Here is a 15,869-nt window from a genome sequence, read left to right as displayed (position 1 = left end):
AATGTGCATTAGGCATGAAGTAAAAAAGATGGGGATAATTCAAGACACATGGGCAAATAATTTCAACACAAAGACATTAAAGACTAAACCACGCACAAAACAAAGCCTCTGTTTAACCCTAGTATCTTGGCTGTGCTTTGTTACTGTCACTGTGGCGGCTTTCAGAAGACAGTCCGTAACAGTTTACAACTTTTGAATATATTCCTGCCAGGGAGCACTGCTATTTACATGGCCCTAACGGGGGCTGGTGACATGGTTTTAAGAAACGGAATATGACCAGAAAGACAACACCCAGGAAAAATGATCATTTAGAGTGAAATAAAGACTTCCACATTTACAAAACCACGTCCATAATACAAAATTCTAATTTTACCAATTCTTTCCAACACTGCTTCTAATTAGAAAGCCTCTTTTGTTTTTTATCTCCTGTAGTTTTTGTGATCTATACCTACTTCCTGACTTGTTCATACATTCATTACACACTGTGTGAACCAACTCTCTCCTGGCTCTGTTAGTTCTCAGTACCGTAAGCTCACTGCATAGTTTAAACCACTGTATGGTTTAAACACACTACTTTAAGCTCACTGCATAGTTAAAAAAACTGTATGGTTTAAATACAGTACTTTAAGTTCACTGTATAGTTTAAATTGCATGCAGATTGGTTCACGTACAATTTTTTTTTTTAATGAGCAATTGATTCTGTGCCAAGAAAGCAAATATCTAGGAGAAAAAGCAGGGGAACCAAAAGCATGCTTATAAGTCATATAATTTCTCATGGCTTAATTTTAGTACAGCATCTATTTTTTGTAAATTACGACACCTAATTTCAGGGTGAAATTCACAAATTCTAGTTTTTAAATTGTTTTTCTCATTAGAAAAACGTTCACACAGGAAAATCATATTACCAATCTTAAATATATCACAGAAAAGAAAATAATTTTACCTGAACACAAAGTATCATGTGAAAGGTTCAAAGATGCTTCATGCAGAAGGTTCACAGTGTTATCATCAGACTGTTCAATCATCTGGGAGGCTGAAAACACAATCACAACTCCTCATTAACACAGCTCTGAGCTCTGGGAGCAGATGAGGCCGACAGCAGGCCCACTCGTTCAGCTCTTGTATGACACACAGAACTTACTCCTGGTACTTCCCATTCTAGACTTCAGCAGCACGATGAGCACACAAACTATGTCTTACTCAAGTCTACTGCTGATAAGAGTCATTAAAATATAGTTTATACAAGTCATTCCATAAAAAAGGCATGAACCCCTAGGATAATAAAATTTGGAAGGGATCTGGGGAGTCGGTCACCTTGAACCTAAGCAGAAGCTCAACAGAGGCAAACAGAGCATTTCAGTCAGTCTCACTGCTCCATGGTCAAGGCCTTTTTTCACAATAATCACAGACAGCTGCCTCTTTGAGCAAAGTAGTGGTTCTCAACCAGGGGTCGCCTGGGCGCCCTGCAGACACCGCTGGATATCACGGGTTGGGTGGGGTGGACCGTGAGCGTGTTGCGGGCATCTAGCAGGCAGAAGCCAGGGATATTGCTGAACGTTCTGTCAGGCACAGGACTCTGCAACAGCAAAGAAACACCCAGCCCCAAATGTGCAGCGTGCAGAGACTGACAAAGCCTGGAGCTTTCATAGGGGACTTTCAGGTGACCAGTGACTTAACAAGCAAGACCATGGGTGTTATTTTCAAAGGCCATGCAGATCAGGAACAAAATTGATACCCTGGTCACACAGACAAAGACTTTTTTTTGAGGAGACTATAAAGGATACTTTTCTGAGAAAACAATTATAAAATGAGAATAAACCAAGATAAGGAAGGTAAGCACAGAAACAAAATTTTCAGTTGTTTTAAACTGTGCTGGAGGCAGTTATGTAGCACAATTAACACTGCAAAGCAATGGAGTAAAGTCTAAGGCAAATTACTCCACATACACATAAAGGCAAATACACAATTATTTGCTGAACCAATTTGGATATTCCCCTGGGACATTGGTAGTGTCCTACCTCAACAACCATTTCCATCTTCTCTTACAACAGAACCAAATTTAATTAGTGTAAATACACATCCCAGTTAAGACTACATGTCAGTCTTGTTTGCCAGGCCCCGCAGACGACTTGGTTTTGTTTCCTACTTCCTAGGCTAAAACTACTGCGTTCCCTTAGCTATGTCATCCTGAATACCACTAGCCATTCTAAAGTTAACTGGAAGATTAAATTAGATGTATGAAAACAAACACACAGAACTGTATTATATTTCCTGCTTATCTAGAGTGCCTTTTTGCCTCTGCAGCTCTTGAGCCATAAATGGTTGCACTTAACTTGCAACCAGGAATGGCCACAGGACTGCGTCTGGCCAGCGGAACCCGGCAGTGGCAGCGGACAGAACCTGGTGGGGCTGCTCACAGGGAACTGGCCCCGAGGAAGGCAGGGCAGGAAGATGGGGCCCAGGCTCTTCAGAACACTCAGAACACAGACCTGCCTCCTCTTTTGTCAGGACAAAGAAACGCAACATGTTTATCTGTTATTGGCAGCCACAACTAACCTTAAAACCTTAACTGCCCGCTGCAATATGATATACAAACACAGATTCAGGACAGATGAAATAACTAACCTTAAACTGTAAGAGTAATAGAAGAAAATGTAACAGCTACAACAACTTTAAAACCTTGTGCAGGAGGAGTTCTACACATCACAGGAATCCTGAAGGCCAGAAGGAAAAGACAAACAGGTTTGTCTACCTTAAACATAACGTATCTGTTTCTTACAAGTCACCGCATGTTAAATGATAAACAGCAGAGTCTGTGCATGTTATTCAACAGTCTATTTGCTGAGTGCTTCCTACATAAGTACAAGTGCTCACACAAGAAGCTGGGAGAGAATCCTTGTAACACGTAATTAGCTCTTACAAATCAGAAAGAAAGTAATACGTAATAGGCAGTTGTACAAAGATTCAGAAATAATGTACAGAGCATAACATTTAAATGCAGTCAGTGGTATGAAGACTTTCAACCTCACTAGCAAACACACTGGCGACCTCAAAAGCAAATTAAACAGAGAACTGCAATGTTTCCATCTCAGATTGAGACAGATGTGAAGACTAATGCCATCCAGTTTACCAACGGTGAGACCCTGAAGTTCTCATAAACGACTGGCAAAGGGTGAAATGGCACAAACTTTCTGAAGGGCAATTTGACAATATCTACCAAAAGCTTTAAAGTCTGCCTTCGTGACTTAATATTATTGCAAATACATGAAATACACAGAAACGTATTCATGTAGAAGCATGTCCACTAGCATGTGGGCTATGAGAGCAAACGGTAGGGAGCAAGCTGGATGGCCAAAAAGGAAAATGACCACATACCATGCAGCTAAAAGAAAGAAAATAAAACTGCAGCACTATCTCTAAAAAGAAAAACTAGAAAAATAGACAATGAAACATCTTAAAAAAAGAGAGAGAGAGATATTCTACACCAAGATACTTCTAAATGAAAAAAGGTTTAAAGTAAGAAGTATGCCACAATCTAATTAAGGTAAAGAAAAATTACACCACTGCAAAGAAAGATACAGAAACCTAATCTTTTTCATGACTACATGGATGACCCACTTGAAAAAGACCTGGAGAAACACAAAACTCAGGTTACCCAGGGGCAGAGGAGAATTAGGTGGGAATCAAGACGGAGGTTTATTACAAACAATACACTGGTCAATGTTTTATGAAAACATGCTTGTGTATTACTTAAAAATTTAAGATAAAAGAAATAAAAGTAAAAGGTAAACTGAAGCATTAGATACTTAATCTAAAGCAAACTTCAGAAGAGGGGAATGATTAATTGTTTAAGAAAGAAAAATCCCAAATATATTAAATAGCAAAGGTATACAACAAATAGGGTTTTAAACCTGGAGAATACTAAAAACCCACTATATTCTTAAAAAATAAGAATAAAGCAAAAGATTTTCTGGAAGAAAGTATCAACAAAGTCTACTCTGAAACAGTTAAAATCAAGAAACATCAGCTAAAATAATTATGTAAAAGAAAAAGCCCTTTCCACGATTGATTCACCTATTTCACAATTCTCCCTGTGTCAAGTGCCAGCACTTACAGGTGGGGGAAAGGTTTTCCCGTTTCTCCTTCATCTCCTGCAGCCTCTTCTTCATTGCACTGTGGTGGCCCCTATAGACTTTACCTGTCGGACTGTACACCAACGAGCCATTAGATTCAAATGAGAGAACAGGAACATTGGTACCTGAAAATAAATATCCGGTTTTAAGTTAAAAAATGCCTTCCTTCTTCAACAATGTTTTTCCTTTAAGGACACCCTTGTCTCCCCTTCTGCAGGTTTCCCCTTCCCTTCTGGCAGACACACAGAGACCCACGGGTGAACTTGGCGGCAAGAAGGGAGCTCGAGGGACCCCTAAGCCCTGCAGGGACGGGCTCGACGTGAGCCACGCTGGGGGGCGGGGGCGGGGGCGGGGGGTGGGGCGCAGCCTGGAGCACAGGAGGCGGACACAGGCACCAGGGAGAGAGACTTGATTTGTTAGGGAAAGGAAGGACTGAGCTGAGGACAAGGGATTCAGCCAGTTTTCTGCGTTATCGGGCATCGTGCGCAGGCTCAACACCTAGAGGAATGAACACTTTCTATTTCTATGCTAAGCATTATAGTTTAACAAAACTGCTTATCTGTATCAGTGATGTGTCAAGATTGGTCTGAAACAATGAATTGAGAGACCAGTGAAAAAGGTAAAAAAGAGAAATACTAAGAACACATGAAGTACTTCAAAGTCTGATATGATCTTTGAAAGTATTTTTCTAAATCATTACAAGAACTATCATCTAACATCTGACTACTCTGGATAACAAAATAAAAACACCAAGTCCTGGGTAAAAATACAGATAGACAGACAGACACACACACACGTACATAAAGAAGAAATAACGGATTCATTCCAATAGAGTTAATCAAAGACCACATCTTTAATAATCATCCCTGGGGGAAAAATAGTTCCATTAATCTGGTGAACGGTTAGTTCAACAGTGTGGCCCAATGATGGCTGTAGTCAAGTTTCTTGCAGTGACTTGTGTCTCTGACCTGTGAGGCTAAAACTGTACCCCTCAGCCACATCCCCCAGGATGCAGGAGTCAGCCGGCAAACGAGGCCACAAGCACAGACATGAGCACCAAGGACATCCTGGTCTCTCAGCTTACCCAGAGTGGTTTTCTGCTGTTGCAGCTCTTTAGCCATTTTCTCAAATTTCCTTTGCAGTCTTTTATCGTTTTCTGGTGTTCTGGGAATAAAATCTTTGGGCTGCATACACTTGCGCTGCACAAGAAGAACATAAAAATTAACACCGCACTGTTGTGCAAGACAGGAAAAGAAACCTTTCACACACACTGCTGTTACCTTTTGTAATATCAATAATAAAACCTTCTTAGAGAGGTATTTCTTGCACTATATGTCAATTTGTAGTATTTATTCTTTCTACAACTGTGAGAACATGGACAGAATTTTAAGACTTAATAAAGCACTACATGGGCCTTTTCAGGTGGCTGAGTAGTATAGAATCTGCCTGTCAAAGCAGGAGACGTGGGTTCCATCCCTGGGTTGGGAAGATCCCCTGGAGGAGGAAATGGCAATCCACTCCAGTATTCTTGCCTGGGAAGTCCCATGGACAGAGAAGCATCGCTGGCTACAGTCCCTGGGGTCGCAAAGAGTCGGACATGAGTGAGCAACTGAGCACCGAGGCAAAGAGATGTATGCTAAATAGCTACATTTTCTGAGGCATTTTCAGGGTCTTGGCATCGTTTCCATGAGAATTCTTAAAATTAGTCTCTTTTTCCTAACTTTTGCTACTTTTAGTTATCCACTCCCGCCGCCACACCCCCCCTCCCCCAAAATCATGACATGGTAAAATGACACACAAGGAATTATTTTATAACTACCAAAGAAGAGAACCATTATTTAATCTTATCTTACTGTCATTAAGTCACAGTAACCCCATCCGGCCAGTACCTACACACCCGAAGTGCGACAAACGAAGAAGCCTGGGGCTCGTATCCAAGGAACTCACTTCTCAGCCCAATGTGCTCACGTGCATCCCAGTCTAATCCCTCTTGTCCCAATCTACAGGAAGAACTTCTTAGCATTCAAGGCTGGTGCTACACTGTGCTTTCAATTGGCACCCTGCTCAATTCCTTAATAACTCACTCATTCATCATTTAACAAAAAGGTTACTACGTCAGACACTGGGCTTAAAACACAGAAAGATTCTTGCCATCAAGGAGCTTATTCTCTGAAGGAAGGACAGAAAATATACATAACAAATGAATCAAATAGCATGAGTGTCAGGCCTGCACTGTTTCTGCCAAAGTACCCGCGTAGAAGTAGAATCCAGGTCCTGACCAGCAGTCAGCTTTGCGACTCTGGGCCCCTAGCGGTGGAGGCGGCCAGCACCGCGCTTTCCAGGGTCGCAGCGACAATGTGGGCAGGCGACCAGCAGAACGTAGAGATCCCAGGTGCCGCAGGTCTGGAAGCACTGTCACCCACGAGGGGCCCCGTGCTTCCGTGAGACCAACTGCCCCTAGCTTTACAGTAAGTTAGAAGGGGTAAGTGCTGCAAGAAGAAAAAAGGCAGGGGAGGGTCAGGACGCTGGACAGTGGGAAGGACCCGCCTCTATAAATGGGAGTCAGAGGGCTGCTCCCTGAGGTGCCCCCACGGGACTCAGAGAAGCTCCTGCGGGTGGATGAGGGAAGCGTGTTCAGACAGAGGAACAGACGGTGCGATGGCTCTAACAAGTGCACCCGGTGAGTGTGAAGCACAGCGAGCAGGAGGCTCATGCCAGCAGCAGGGAGGGAGCGCAGCAGAGCCTCCCCAGAGGCCATAACAGGTCTGGAGTCAGGGTCAAGCTGCACCTGCACTTGGCGGGGCAGGGGGCGGGGCGGGGCGCGGGGAGCAAAGGGAATGCCTTTAGGGACGAATAAATCCTTAAGTGGCGAAGGGTGTGAGCAGACATTATTAATGCTCCAGATTAGGAAAGATTTAACAGATGGGTAATATTCAGCACAGGTCAGTGTCACAAAATAAGCACCCTTGTACGCTATTGGCGGAACTGTGTAAGTCCACTTCTAGATATTCCACTTGGAGAAATAAACTCAAACAGGTTACATGAACCATATAATTAGTAAAAATCATCAATGATCTAAGGGTGCCTGAACCCAAGAGATGTTCATGCTATTTAACACAAAGCAGAAGACAGTGGAGCCACATACACACACTGACATGAGAACACATGGTCTAAGCGAGGAAGAAAAAGTAACCCACCAAGCAGTACATCAACGTAGTAGAGCCTGGCTCACATAAAACCTATGCACACACACACATGTGTGAAACACACATGTACCAAAGATCATACAACCTACAAGAACCCAAATCAAACTGAAAACTATTTTTTGAGGAAAGGGAAATTAGGAGAAATCTGCCTGATCTGAGTTTACTCAATGAATGTAATGAAAATGTGCTTTTATTGCCAATGTTTAATATAAACACTTGTTTTTATTGTTTTTATTTTTTAAACACTTCTTTTTAAAACAGCAGACACAGCTACTGCGGATCTACCACAGAGTCACTACTGTCCAACACGATCTGGACAGACACTGAAGAGCCCTGCGTGAGCGTGTTCCAGGTTGTCTGAGAAGAAATGTGAAAGAGATACAGGATTTACCATTTTCAGAAACCGTGGGGACTTCCATGGGAATGTCTCTCCCAGTCTACAGGAAATGTATAGCCCTCTTCTGCCTGACTCAGTTTGGAGTCTACTAATCTCTCCAACAGGGATTCTCACATGACAACAAACTGACATTTCACAGTCAACAGTTCACTCTCAGATGCAGAAATCAATTAAAACTTTTAAATAATAAACTGAAACAGATCAAGTGTATTTCACCAGAGACACAACTGAATCCTGAAGTCATTACCAGAGCACCTGTGCAGGTGCTGGTCTCTGGGCAACTGTCAGTTCTCCTATGGCCAAAGAGTCTCTTCTATTTCTTACAAACTCCATCAAAGCACTCCTGGGATGAAATAATCTATAACCCATTAAACAATGCTGTGTGAGAAGAACATTATCACCAACAGCAATTCTTAAAGACAATGCAAATACATTTCAGAAAGTTTTTATTTTCTAGGAATAAAAAATGAATAAACCTGTAACTGCCATGGCCCACACTAAAGTCACGTACTTACTTTTTTTTTAAGCAGGCTTGGTAGGTGTTGGTTAGTGTTGGCTGCAGGGAACAACGACTCATCAATGTGCACTCCAGCTACCCTGCATCTGCGGAACCAAGATGGGGGTAATGAGCATGTTCCTGTGAGAGTCACACAACATTAAATCTGCACACATGTCAGTCAGCAGTGGGAGAACCCCTGCACGGGCCACTTTGACAGAATCCTTTAAAATAAGTGCATTTATTACTGAACACAAAAGGCTATACAAATTCAACTTGCCAAAACCTTCTCTAACATGGTGTTTAAGAATGGAAGTGAGAAAGCAGCTACAGGAAGTTCAATTTTTATGTAACAAGTTTAGACTTGCAACAACACTTCAAAAAGATCAGTGCCTGGCACTCATAAAGGCAGAAGCACATGCCATTAAATGTAATTTAAGAGTAGACAGGCCATAAAATGAATAACCTAGAGCTGGAAGGTCCTACAAAAACAGGCCAGAAAGCTTGCCTTTCCTCCAAAACCGCATCCCCCTCCTATACGTCTGTCAAGGCATTGCTGCCACCTGGTGCCCAGGTCTGGGCCCTGGCCACCCTGGCAGACCAGCCACCCTGGTCCCAGCCACCCCTGGGCCGAGCGGCCACCCTGGTCCCAGCAGCCACCATGGGCCGAGTGCCCACCCCCGGGCCAAGCGGCCACTCCGGTCCTGGCCAGCCCGGTCCCAGCAGCCTGCTCCCTCAGCTCGTCCAGCGTCCCATCTGCCACTCCTCCTGCGTCATTCCCTCACCCCTCGCCTGCAGAGGGGATCCCCCCACCACTACCTACTTCTGATCATTCACCTGCTCAAATCTAAACAACTACAATGATTTTCCAAACAATTTCCTTTCCTATGGTTTCTCCTCTCCTGGTTTTATATAATACTGAAATTTTAATCTTAAAACATTTTATTCATCTTTCCATATCCCAGATCAAACACCTTCTACCACTCTTGTGTTTACATAATTACGTCACCGATCTGCTAAGTCTTTTTAAAATAAGGCCCCAATCAACTCCGACTGTAGTTCACAAGACTATTAACTCTGTTCAACATTAATATGCAAATAACAGCTGAAAATACAATACAGTGGAATAAAAAAAAAGAAATGAGGCAAATGTATCCATGGCTATACAGAAAAGTCTCTAAAATAAGGATGAAAAGGCAATTTTAAGAGTGTGTGTTTGTGTATGGTATTATACAGTTAAGCATTTCTCACTTGAAAAAATTTTGAGGGGTGACACACCAAACTGACAATTTGTTGTAGTCACTAAGCTGTGTCCGACTCTTCTGTGACCTCATGGACTGTAGCCCCCCAGGCTCCTCTGTCCATGGGGTTCTCCAGGTAAGTATACTGGAGTGGGTGGCATTCCCTTCTCCAGGGGATCTTCCCAACTCAGAGATCGAACCTGCGTCTCCCACACTGGCAGGCAGATTCTTTACCACTGAGCCACCAGGTAGGGCCCTCACCAGTTACAAATCTCGAAGTGTGACTTGAGGGCAAAACTGTCTCCATAAGAACGCCTTCTGCCTTGCCATTTCTGCTCCTCACCTTCAAAGCACACAACACATAAAGGTAACCAGCTTTACGTCCTGCCCACATCAGGTGCAGACGCAGACAGGCAAAGGACCTAGGAAGGTGCCAATTTTACCTCCAGCACAGCTCACCAGCTCCACCTGCTCAGAAGGAATGTCACCCATTTCCCACTGTTACAGGCAACAAAACAGACAAAAACAGGTGGCAGGAAAGCACCCAAAGAGAAGACGTGATGAGACCTGGGATCATCCTATTGACATGAACAGGCGGTAAGGTCAGGACCGGAGTGCCGTGTGGCTCAGCCAGGCCCTGAGAGCCTCCTCCAGCCGGCAGGGAGCAGCGCCTTTCCTCCTACTCAACAACTGAGGAAACTGAGGCTCACAGGAAACCATCGGCAGAATTCACAAAACCACAAGTCTCCTCCCCTGTCAGCAGCCCGGGAGGCTCGCCCCAGCGGGCAGAGGCGCGCCTGACCCCAGACTCGTCCCCACGAGGCAGGACGCAGCCCGCTGTGGACACACTGCCTCAAGGCGCTGGGGGTGAGCCCGGATCCGCCAGCGATACAAGCACCCCATGTGCGCACGTGCTGCGGGACACACTGGTGCCTCTACATCAAAACCACCGCTCATCAGGCGCTCAATCACAGTCTACTGCGTAAACAGAAAACACTCACCAGCTGGATTTCTGCTTTTCTTCAGCAAAGGACAACAATGACACCAACTCCCCACCTAGTGATTGAGAAGAGAAGTGTTGGCTGCGGCTGCCCTCGGAGCCCTGTGATCGGCCCAGGTCTCCCAACAAGTCCTGCTCCGGACCCAGCGAGGCCAGCTGGACCGCAGTGCGGCCCCAACAGTTGCTGGGGACCCCCACGCCCTGCACCCTCACAACTAGTCGGCAAGTCATAATGCACAAGGAACTGAATCCCTGCGCGGAAGGGCTGGGTGCTGAGGGGGGACCACAAGCAGGTCCTGAGGCAAGGATGGGGCGGAGCGTCTCCAGACTGCAAGCGTGGTCCTGACAGGGGGGCTTGGCTCCCGCTCCCACCAGCAACTCAGGGAGGGGGCACGGAGCAGCACGTGGAGTGAGCCTCAACCACCAGCCCCAGTGGGGGTGCAGCCAGTCTGGGGCAGCACCGTGCCCACGGCCAGGTCTGCAGTCCAGGCTACTTTCCAGGAGTGATCAGAGAGCCAGGGTTTGAACACAGACGAAAGGAAAGAGAAGTTTTCTAACTGTGTCTGAAGGAGGGGTACTCGAGAGAAACACCACCAGTGACAGAGGAGCGCCCAGAGGCCGGCTTGGTGGTCCAGGATCCCGCGCTGCGCCTGTGCACCTAGCAGCAAAGGCCCTCTCCCGTGAGCTCTACGCTCCAGACGCACCCAGGCCAGCCCGCCGGCCAGCTCCGGCCTTCTCCCGGGAGGCAGCACTTTATTATGCTCACTCCTGCTCACTGATCTTCAAACTAGAGGATGTGTGTGCCTGGGAAACATGAAAACTTTTAAACAGTAAGCAGACAGGGAGAATTTGAGGCAGTGAACTGCAATCCCTGCCTTCCATCAGCTCCGCTGCAGCCCGACCTCAGGCCTACAACCCCTGAGGCTCTGCCTCTCTCCGCTGCTCCCCCTCACCCTGCCAGGCCATGCTGACCCCCTGGACTCCCCACCAGAAGCCCCGACACCCCACCCCTCACCCCAGAGCCTTTGAAATTGCCCTTAAAAGGCTGACCAACTCCAACCGAACTGCATCAGGGCATACGCTGGAGAAAAAAAGCTTCTGGCACAACAAAAGGAGGGACAATGGACCCACAAGTCCGATGACTCTCCTCCTTAATTTAGTGAATCCTACGACACCCCACTCCAGTACTCTTGCCTGGAAAATCCATGGACAGAGGAGCCTGGTAGGCTGCAGTCCATGGGGTGGCTAAGAGTCGGACACGACAGAGCGACTTCACTTTCACTTTTTACTTTCATGCATTGGAGAAGGAAAGGGCAACCCATTCCAGTATTCTTGCCTGGAGAATCCCAGGGACAGAGGAGCCTAATGGGCTGCCATCTATGGGGTCGCACAGAGTTGGACACGACTGAAGAGACTTAGCAGTAGCAGCAGGACACCTGCCTGGGCCCATCACACATATTTCTGTCAAGAGTGAATCTTTAAATGAGGTGCTCTGGCCAGGGCTTAGACACATTGCAGAGAAGGGAGGGGACCACCCTGCCTTTTCAGTCCCTCAAATGCAGCAGCGAGGAATGAGGGGGACCCAGGACAGCAAAGCAAGTGTGATGATGGAGTGCCCTTGCCCCTCACACGTGAAATGACAAAACTGCTGAGCAATCTCGATGCCCACATAGGAGGTGTCATGAGCTGGCAGGAAAGGCATCTTTGGGCTTGAAGGGCAGGTCCCCATAGGAACTCACTGACGGACTATACACAGATGCTATGGAAATAAACACATGGCACGCATACACATCCGTATCACTAACTCTGCCCCGAGAAAGTGCAGGAGCAGCAGCCCGTGGCGATGAGCATGCCCAACTCCCCTCAGAGTTTAGGTCCAAATAATATTTTCCATTAAAAGGAACCAGGGCTCCTTGGAGAAAAGGCTGAATCCAGGGCTGGGAAAGAGAAAGTACAAGCTGAGCCTGAATTAAACTGTGCCAGAAGAAAACAGAAGTGTCCAGAGAATGACAGAGAAATGATAAGCTAAGACAAGTCACCGTGAATGGGCTACCACTGGCCATTGGGGGACAATTCAAACCTTAAAAGGTACACTGCAAGGAATGAGATATGATCCTCTGGATACAGTACACACACAGACACAGTGTGAGGAGCGACAGTTATTTGCACAGTTGGAAAGTACCTCCCACAAAAGCCAAGCGGGTGAACTCGTCCCAGAGGAGCAGCCTGGGAGGCGCCGCCGCCACAGAGAGGACCTGTCAGCACCCCCAAGCTGACCCTCCACGAAACAGACCCTGGACCGCCTCAGCGGAGACACCCGGCAAGCCTGACTCAGCCCCAGGAGGCTGCTGTTGCATCTCCTCGTCTTTCTCCCCTTGAGCCCTTCCAGACACTATGGGGGCTTCTGGGGTGAAGCCAATGGCTGTCAGGTGTGTGGCTGGTGAGATCAGCGTGGATGGCCACGGTGTGGCCGTGCAAGGACGTGTGCACATCTGTAGGAAACGAACGCAGGGGCGGGGGGCAGGCTCTCAAATGCGCAACAGCACTGCCTGGGAACTGTGCCCCCAGCTATCTGTGACTGTTAAAAAAAAAAATCTAACTTTCTGATCATGCTTCTGTTCAAGTTAAGTCACTTCAGTTCTGTCTCTGTGACACTATGGACTGTAAGCCCACCAGGCTCCTCTGTCCATGGGATTCTCCAGGCAAGAATACTGGAGTGGGCAGCCATTCCCTTCTCCAGGGGATCTTTCTGACCTGGGGTGGAACCCCCCTCTCTTACGTCTCCTGCACTGCTAGGCAGGCTCTTTACCACCAGCACCACCTGGGGAGTCAACCTTCTCCAACTGAACTGAGGTGACCATCAAGCATGGCCTTCCCTCTTTCATCTTCTTCTTCCTCAAACATAGGAAATGTCAGAATTCTATCAACTGCAGTTACACAGCTGTCTGCTCTTAGAAAGAACACACCCAAAATAACCCAGCAAAACGGGGTTCTAGTGACATCTAGTGACCTTATATATTTCATGAAAGATCACATTCTCAGTGGAAAACACGAGCAATGGCCTGGAGAGGCAGTTAATGAAACAAACACACGACACATAAAATGAAGGTCGTTGGCTGTTACCTCCAAGTTTTGTCAAACAAGTTCAGCCTCACTAAAAATCAAGAAAATGCAAATGAAATCAACTGTATCATTTCACCTACAAAGTAGGAAAGATTTCAGGGAATGCAACTTGATAGCATCTATCAAAAGTTTAAATATGTAATAAGCCCTCTAAACCCAAAAGTGCATTTTCAGAATTTAAACCTATGGAAATTCCAACAACACAAGAGACAACTCTACACATGGTCATCACCAGCTGGTCAACACCAAAATCTGACTGACTATATTCTTTGCAGCTGAAGATGGAGAAGCTCTATACAGTCAGCAAAAACAAGACCAGGAGCTGACTGTGGCTCAGATCATGAGTTCCTTATTGCAAAATTCAGGCTTAAGTTGAAGAAAGTGGGGAAAACCACTAGACCATTCAGACACTGTGTTAGTTGCTAAGCTGTGTCTGACTCTTTGCCACTCAGGTATGACCTAAATCAAATTCATTATGATTATACAGTGGAGATGATGAAGAGATTCAAGGGGTTAGATGTGGTAGACAAAGAACCTGAAGAACTACGGATGGAGGTTTGTAACACTGTACACAAGGTGTACCCAAACCATCCCCAAGAAAAGGAAATGCAAGAAGGCAAATGGTTGTCTGAGGAGGCCTTACAAAGAGTTGAGAAAAAGAAGGGAAGGGAAAGGTAAAGGAGAAAGGGAAAGATAAACCATATATACCCAAATAAATGCAGAGTTTCAAAGAACAGCAAGGAGAGGTAAGAAAGCCTTCTTAAGTGAACAATGCAAAGAAAGAGGAAAACATCAGAATGAGAAAGACTAGAGATGTCTTCAAGAAAATCAGAGATGCCAAGGGAACACCTCATGCAAGGATAGGTACTATAGACAGCAACAGCAAGGACCTAATAGAAGCAGAAGAGATTAAGAAGAGGCGGTGAGAATACACAGAAAAACTATACCAAAAAGGTCTTAATGGACCCAGATAACCATGATGGTGTGGTCACTCACCTACAGCCAGACATTCTGGAGTATGAAGTCCAGTGGGCCTTAGGAAGCATTACTATGAACACAGCTAACAGAGGTGATGGAATTCCAGCTGAGCTATTTCAAATCCTAAAAGATGATGCTGTGAAAATACTGAACTCAATATGCCAGCAAATTTGGAAAACTCAGCAGTGGCCAAAAGACTGGAAAAGGTCAGTTTTCATTCCAATCCCAAAGAAAGGCAATGCCAAAGAATGTACCAAACTACCACACAATTGCACTCATTTCACATGCTAGCAAAGTAATGCTCAAAATCCTTCAAGCTAGGCTTCAGCAGTACATGAACCAAACACTTCCAGATATACAAGCTGGATTTAGAAAAAGCAGAGGAACCAGAGATCAAATTGCCAACATTTGCTGGATCATAGAGAAAGCAAAAAAATTCCAGAAAAATATCTACTTCAGTGACCAGGCTAAAGCCTTTGACTGTGTGGATCACAACAAACTGTGGAAAATTCTTAAAGAAATGGGAATACCTTACATCTCCTGAGAAACCTGTATGCAGGTCAAGCAGCAACAGTTAGAACTAGACATGGAACAATGGACTGGTTCCAAATCAGGAAAGGAGTACATCAAGGCTGTATACTATCACCCTGTTTATTTACCTTATATGCAGCATACATCATAAGAAACGCTGGGCTGGATGAAACACAAGCTGGAATCAAGACAGCGGGAGAAATATCAATAACCTCAGATATGCAGATGATAGACACCACCCTAATGACAGAAAGTAAAGAGGAAATAAAGAGCCTCTTGATGAGGGTGAAAGAGGAGAGTGAAAAAACTGGCTTAAAACACAACATTCAGAAAACTAAGATCATGGCATCGGGTCCCATCACTTCATGGCAGACAGAAGGAGAGAAAATGGAACCAGTGACAGATTTTATTTTCTCGAGCTCCAAAATCACTGTGGATGGTGACTGCAGTCATGAAATTAAAAGACACTTGCTCCTTGGAAGGAAAGCTATGACAAACCTAGAGAACATATTAAGAAGCAGAGACATCAATTTGCTGACAAAGGTTGTATAGTCAAAGCTATAGTTTTTCCAGTAGTCATATACAGACATGAGAGTTGGACCATAAAAACGGCTGAGCACCAAAGAATTCATGCTTTAGAACTGTGGTGCTAGAGAAGACTCCTGAGAGTCCCTTGGACAGAAGGAAGATCAATCCTAAAGGAAATCAACCCTCAATATTCATTGCGAAGACTGATGCTGAAGCTGAAGCTCCAGTACTTTGAC

General features: G+C 45.4%; 1 protein-coding gene across 8 annotated transcripts in view; it reads right to left on the bottom strand.

Annotated features, from left to right (window-relative positions):
* The window catches only part of MCPH1 (microcephalin 1), a 231,750-nt gene that overhangs the window by 201,210 nt on the left and 14,671 nt on the right, over positions 1 to 15,869 (bottom strand). For 4 of the 8 annotated variants that reach the window (XM_027530112.1, XM_027530116.1, XM_027530118.1 and 1 more), the window contains exons 4-7: positions 8,252 to 8,339; positions 5,218 to 5,332; positions 4,115 to 4,258; positions 944 to 1,033 (exon numbers count right to left, since the gene is read on the bottom strand). In XM_027530112.1, the coding sequence (XP_027385913.1) occupies positions 944 to 1,033; positions 4,115 to 4,258; positions 5,218 to 5,332; positions 8,252 to 8,339 (437 nt within the window). Of the gene's footprint in view, positions 1 to 943; positions 1,034 to 2,625; positions 2,715 to 4,114; positions 4,259 to 5,217; positions 5,333 to 8,251; positions 8,340 to 10,474; positions 10,530 to 15,869 lie in introns of those variants that run through there. The other 4 variants (XM_027530114.1, XM_027530120.1, XM_027530115.1 and 1 more) reach the window with 4 other exon arrangements.

This window comes from Bos indicus x Bos taurus, chromosome 27 (assembly GCF_003369695.1).
Source record: "Bos indicus x Bos taurus breed Angus x Brahman F1 hybrid chromosome 27, Bos_hybrid_MaternalHap_v2.0, whole genome shotgun sequence".
In the NCBI taxonomy this organism is placed as follows: Eukaryota; Metazoa; Chordata; class Mammalia; order Artiodactyla; family Bovidae; genus Bos; species Bos indicus x Bos taurus.
Note: the sequence above shows the minus strand (reverse complement) of the source record. Positions and strands in the feature narration are given on the sequence as shown.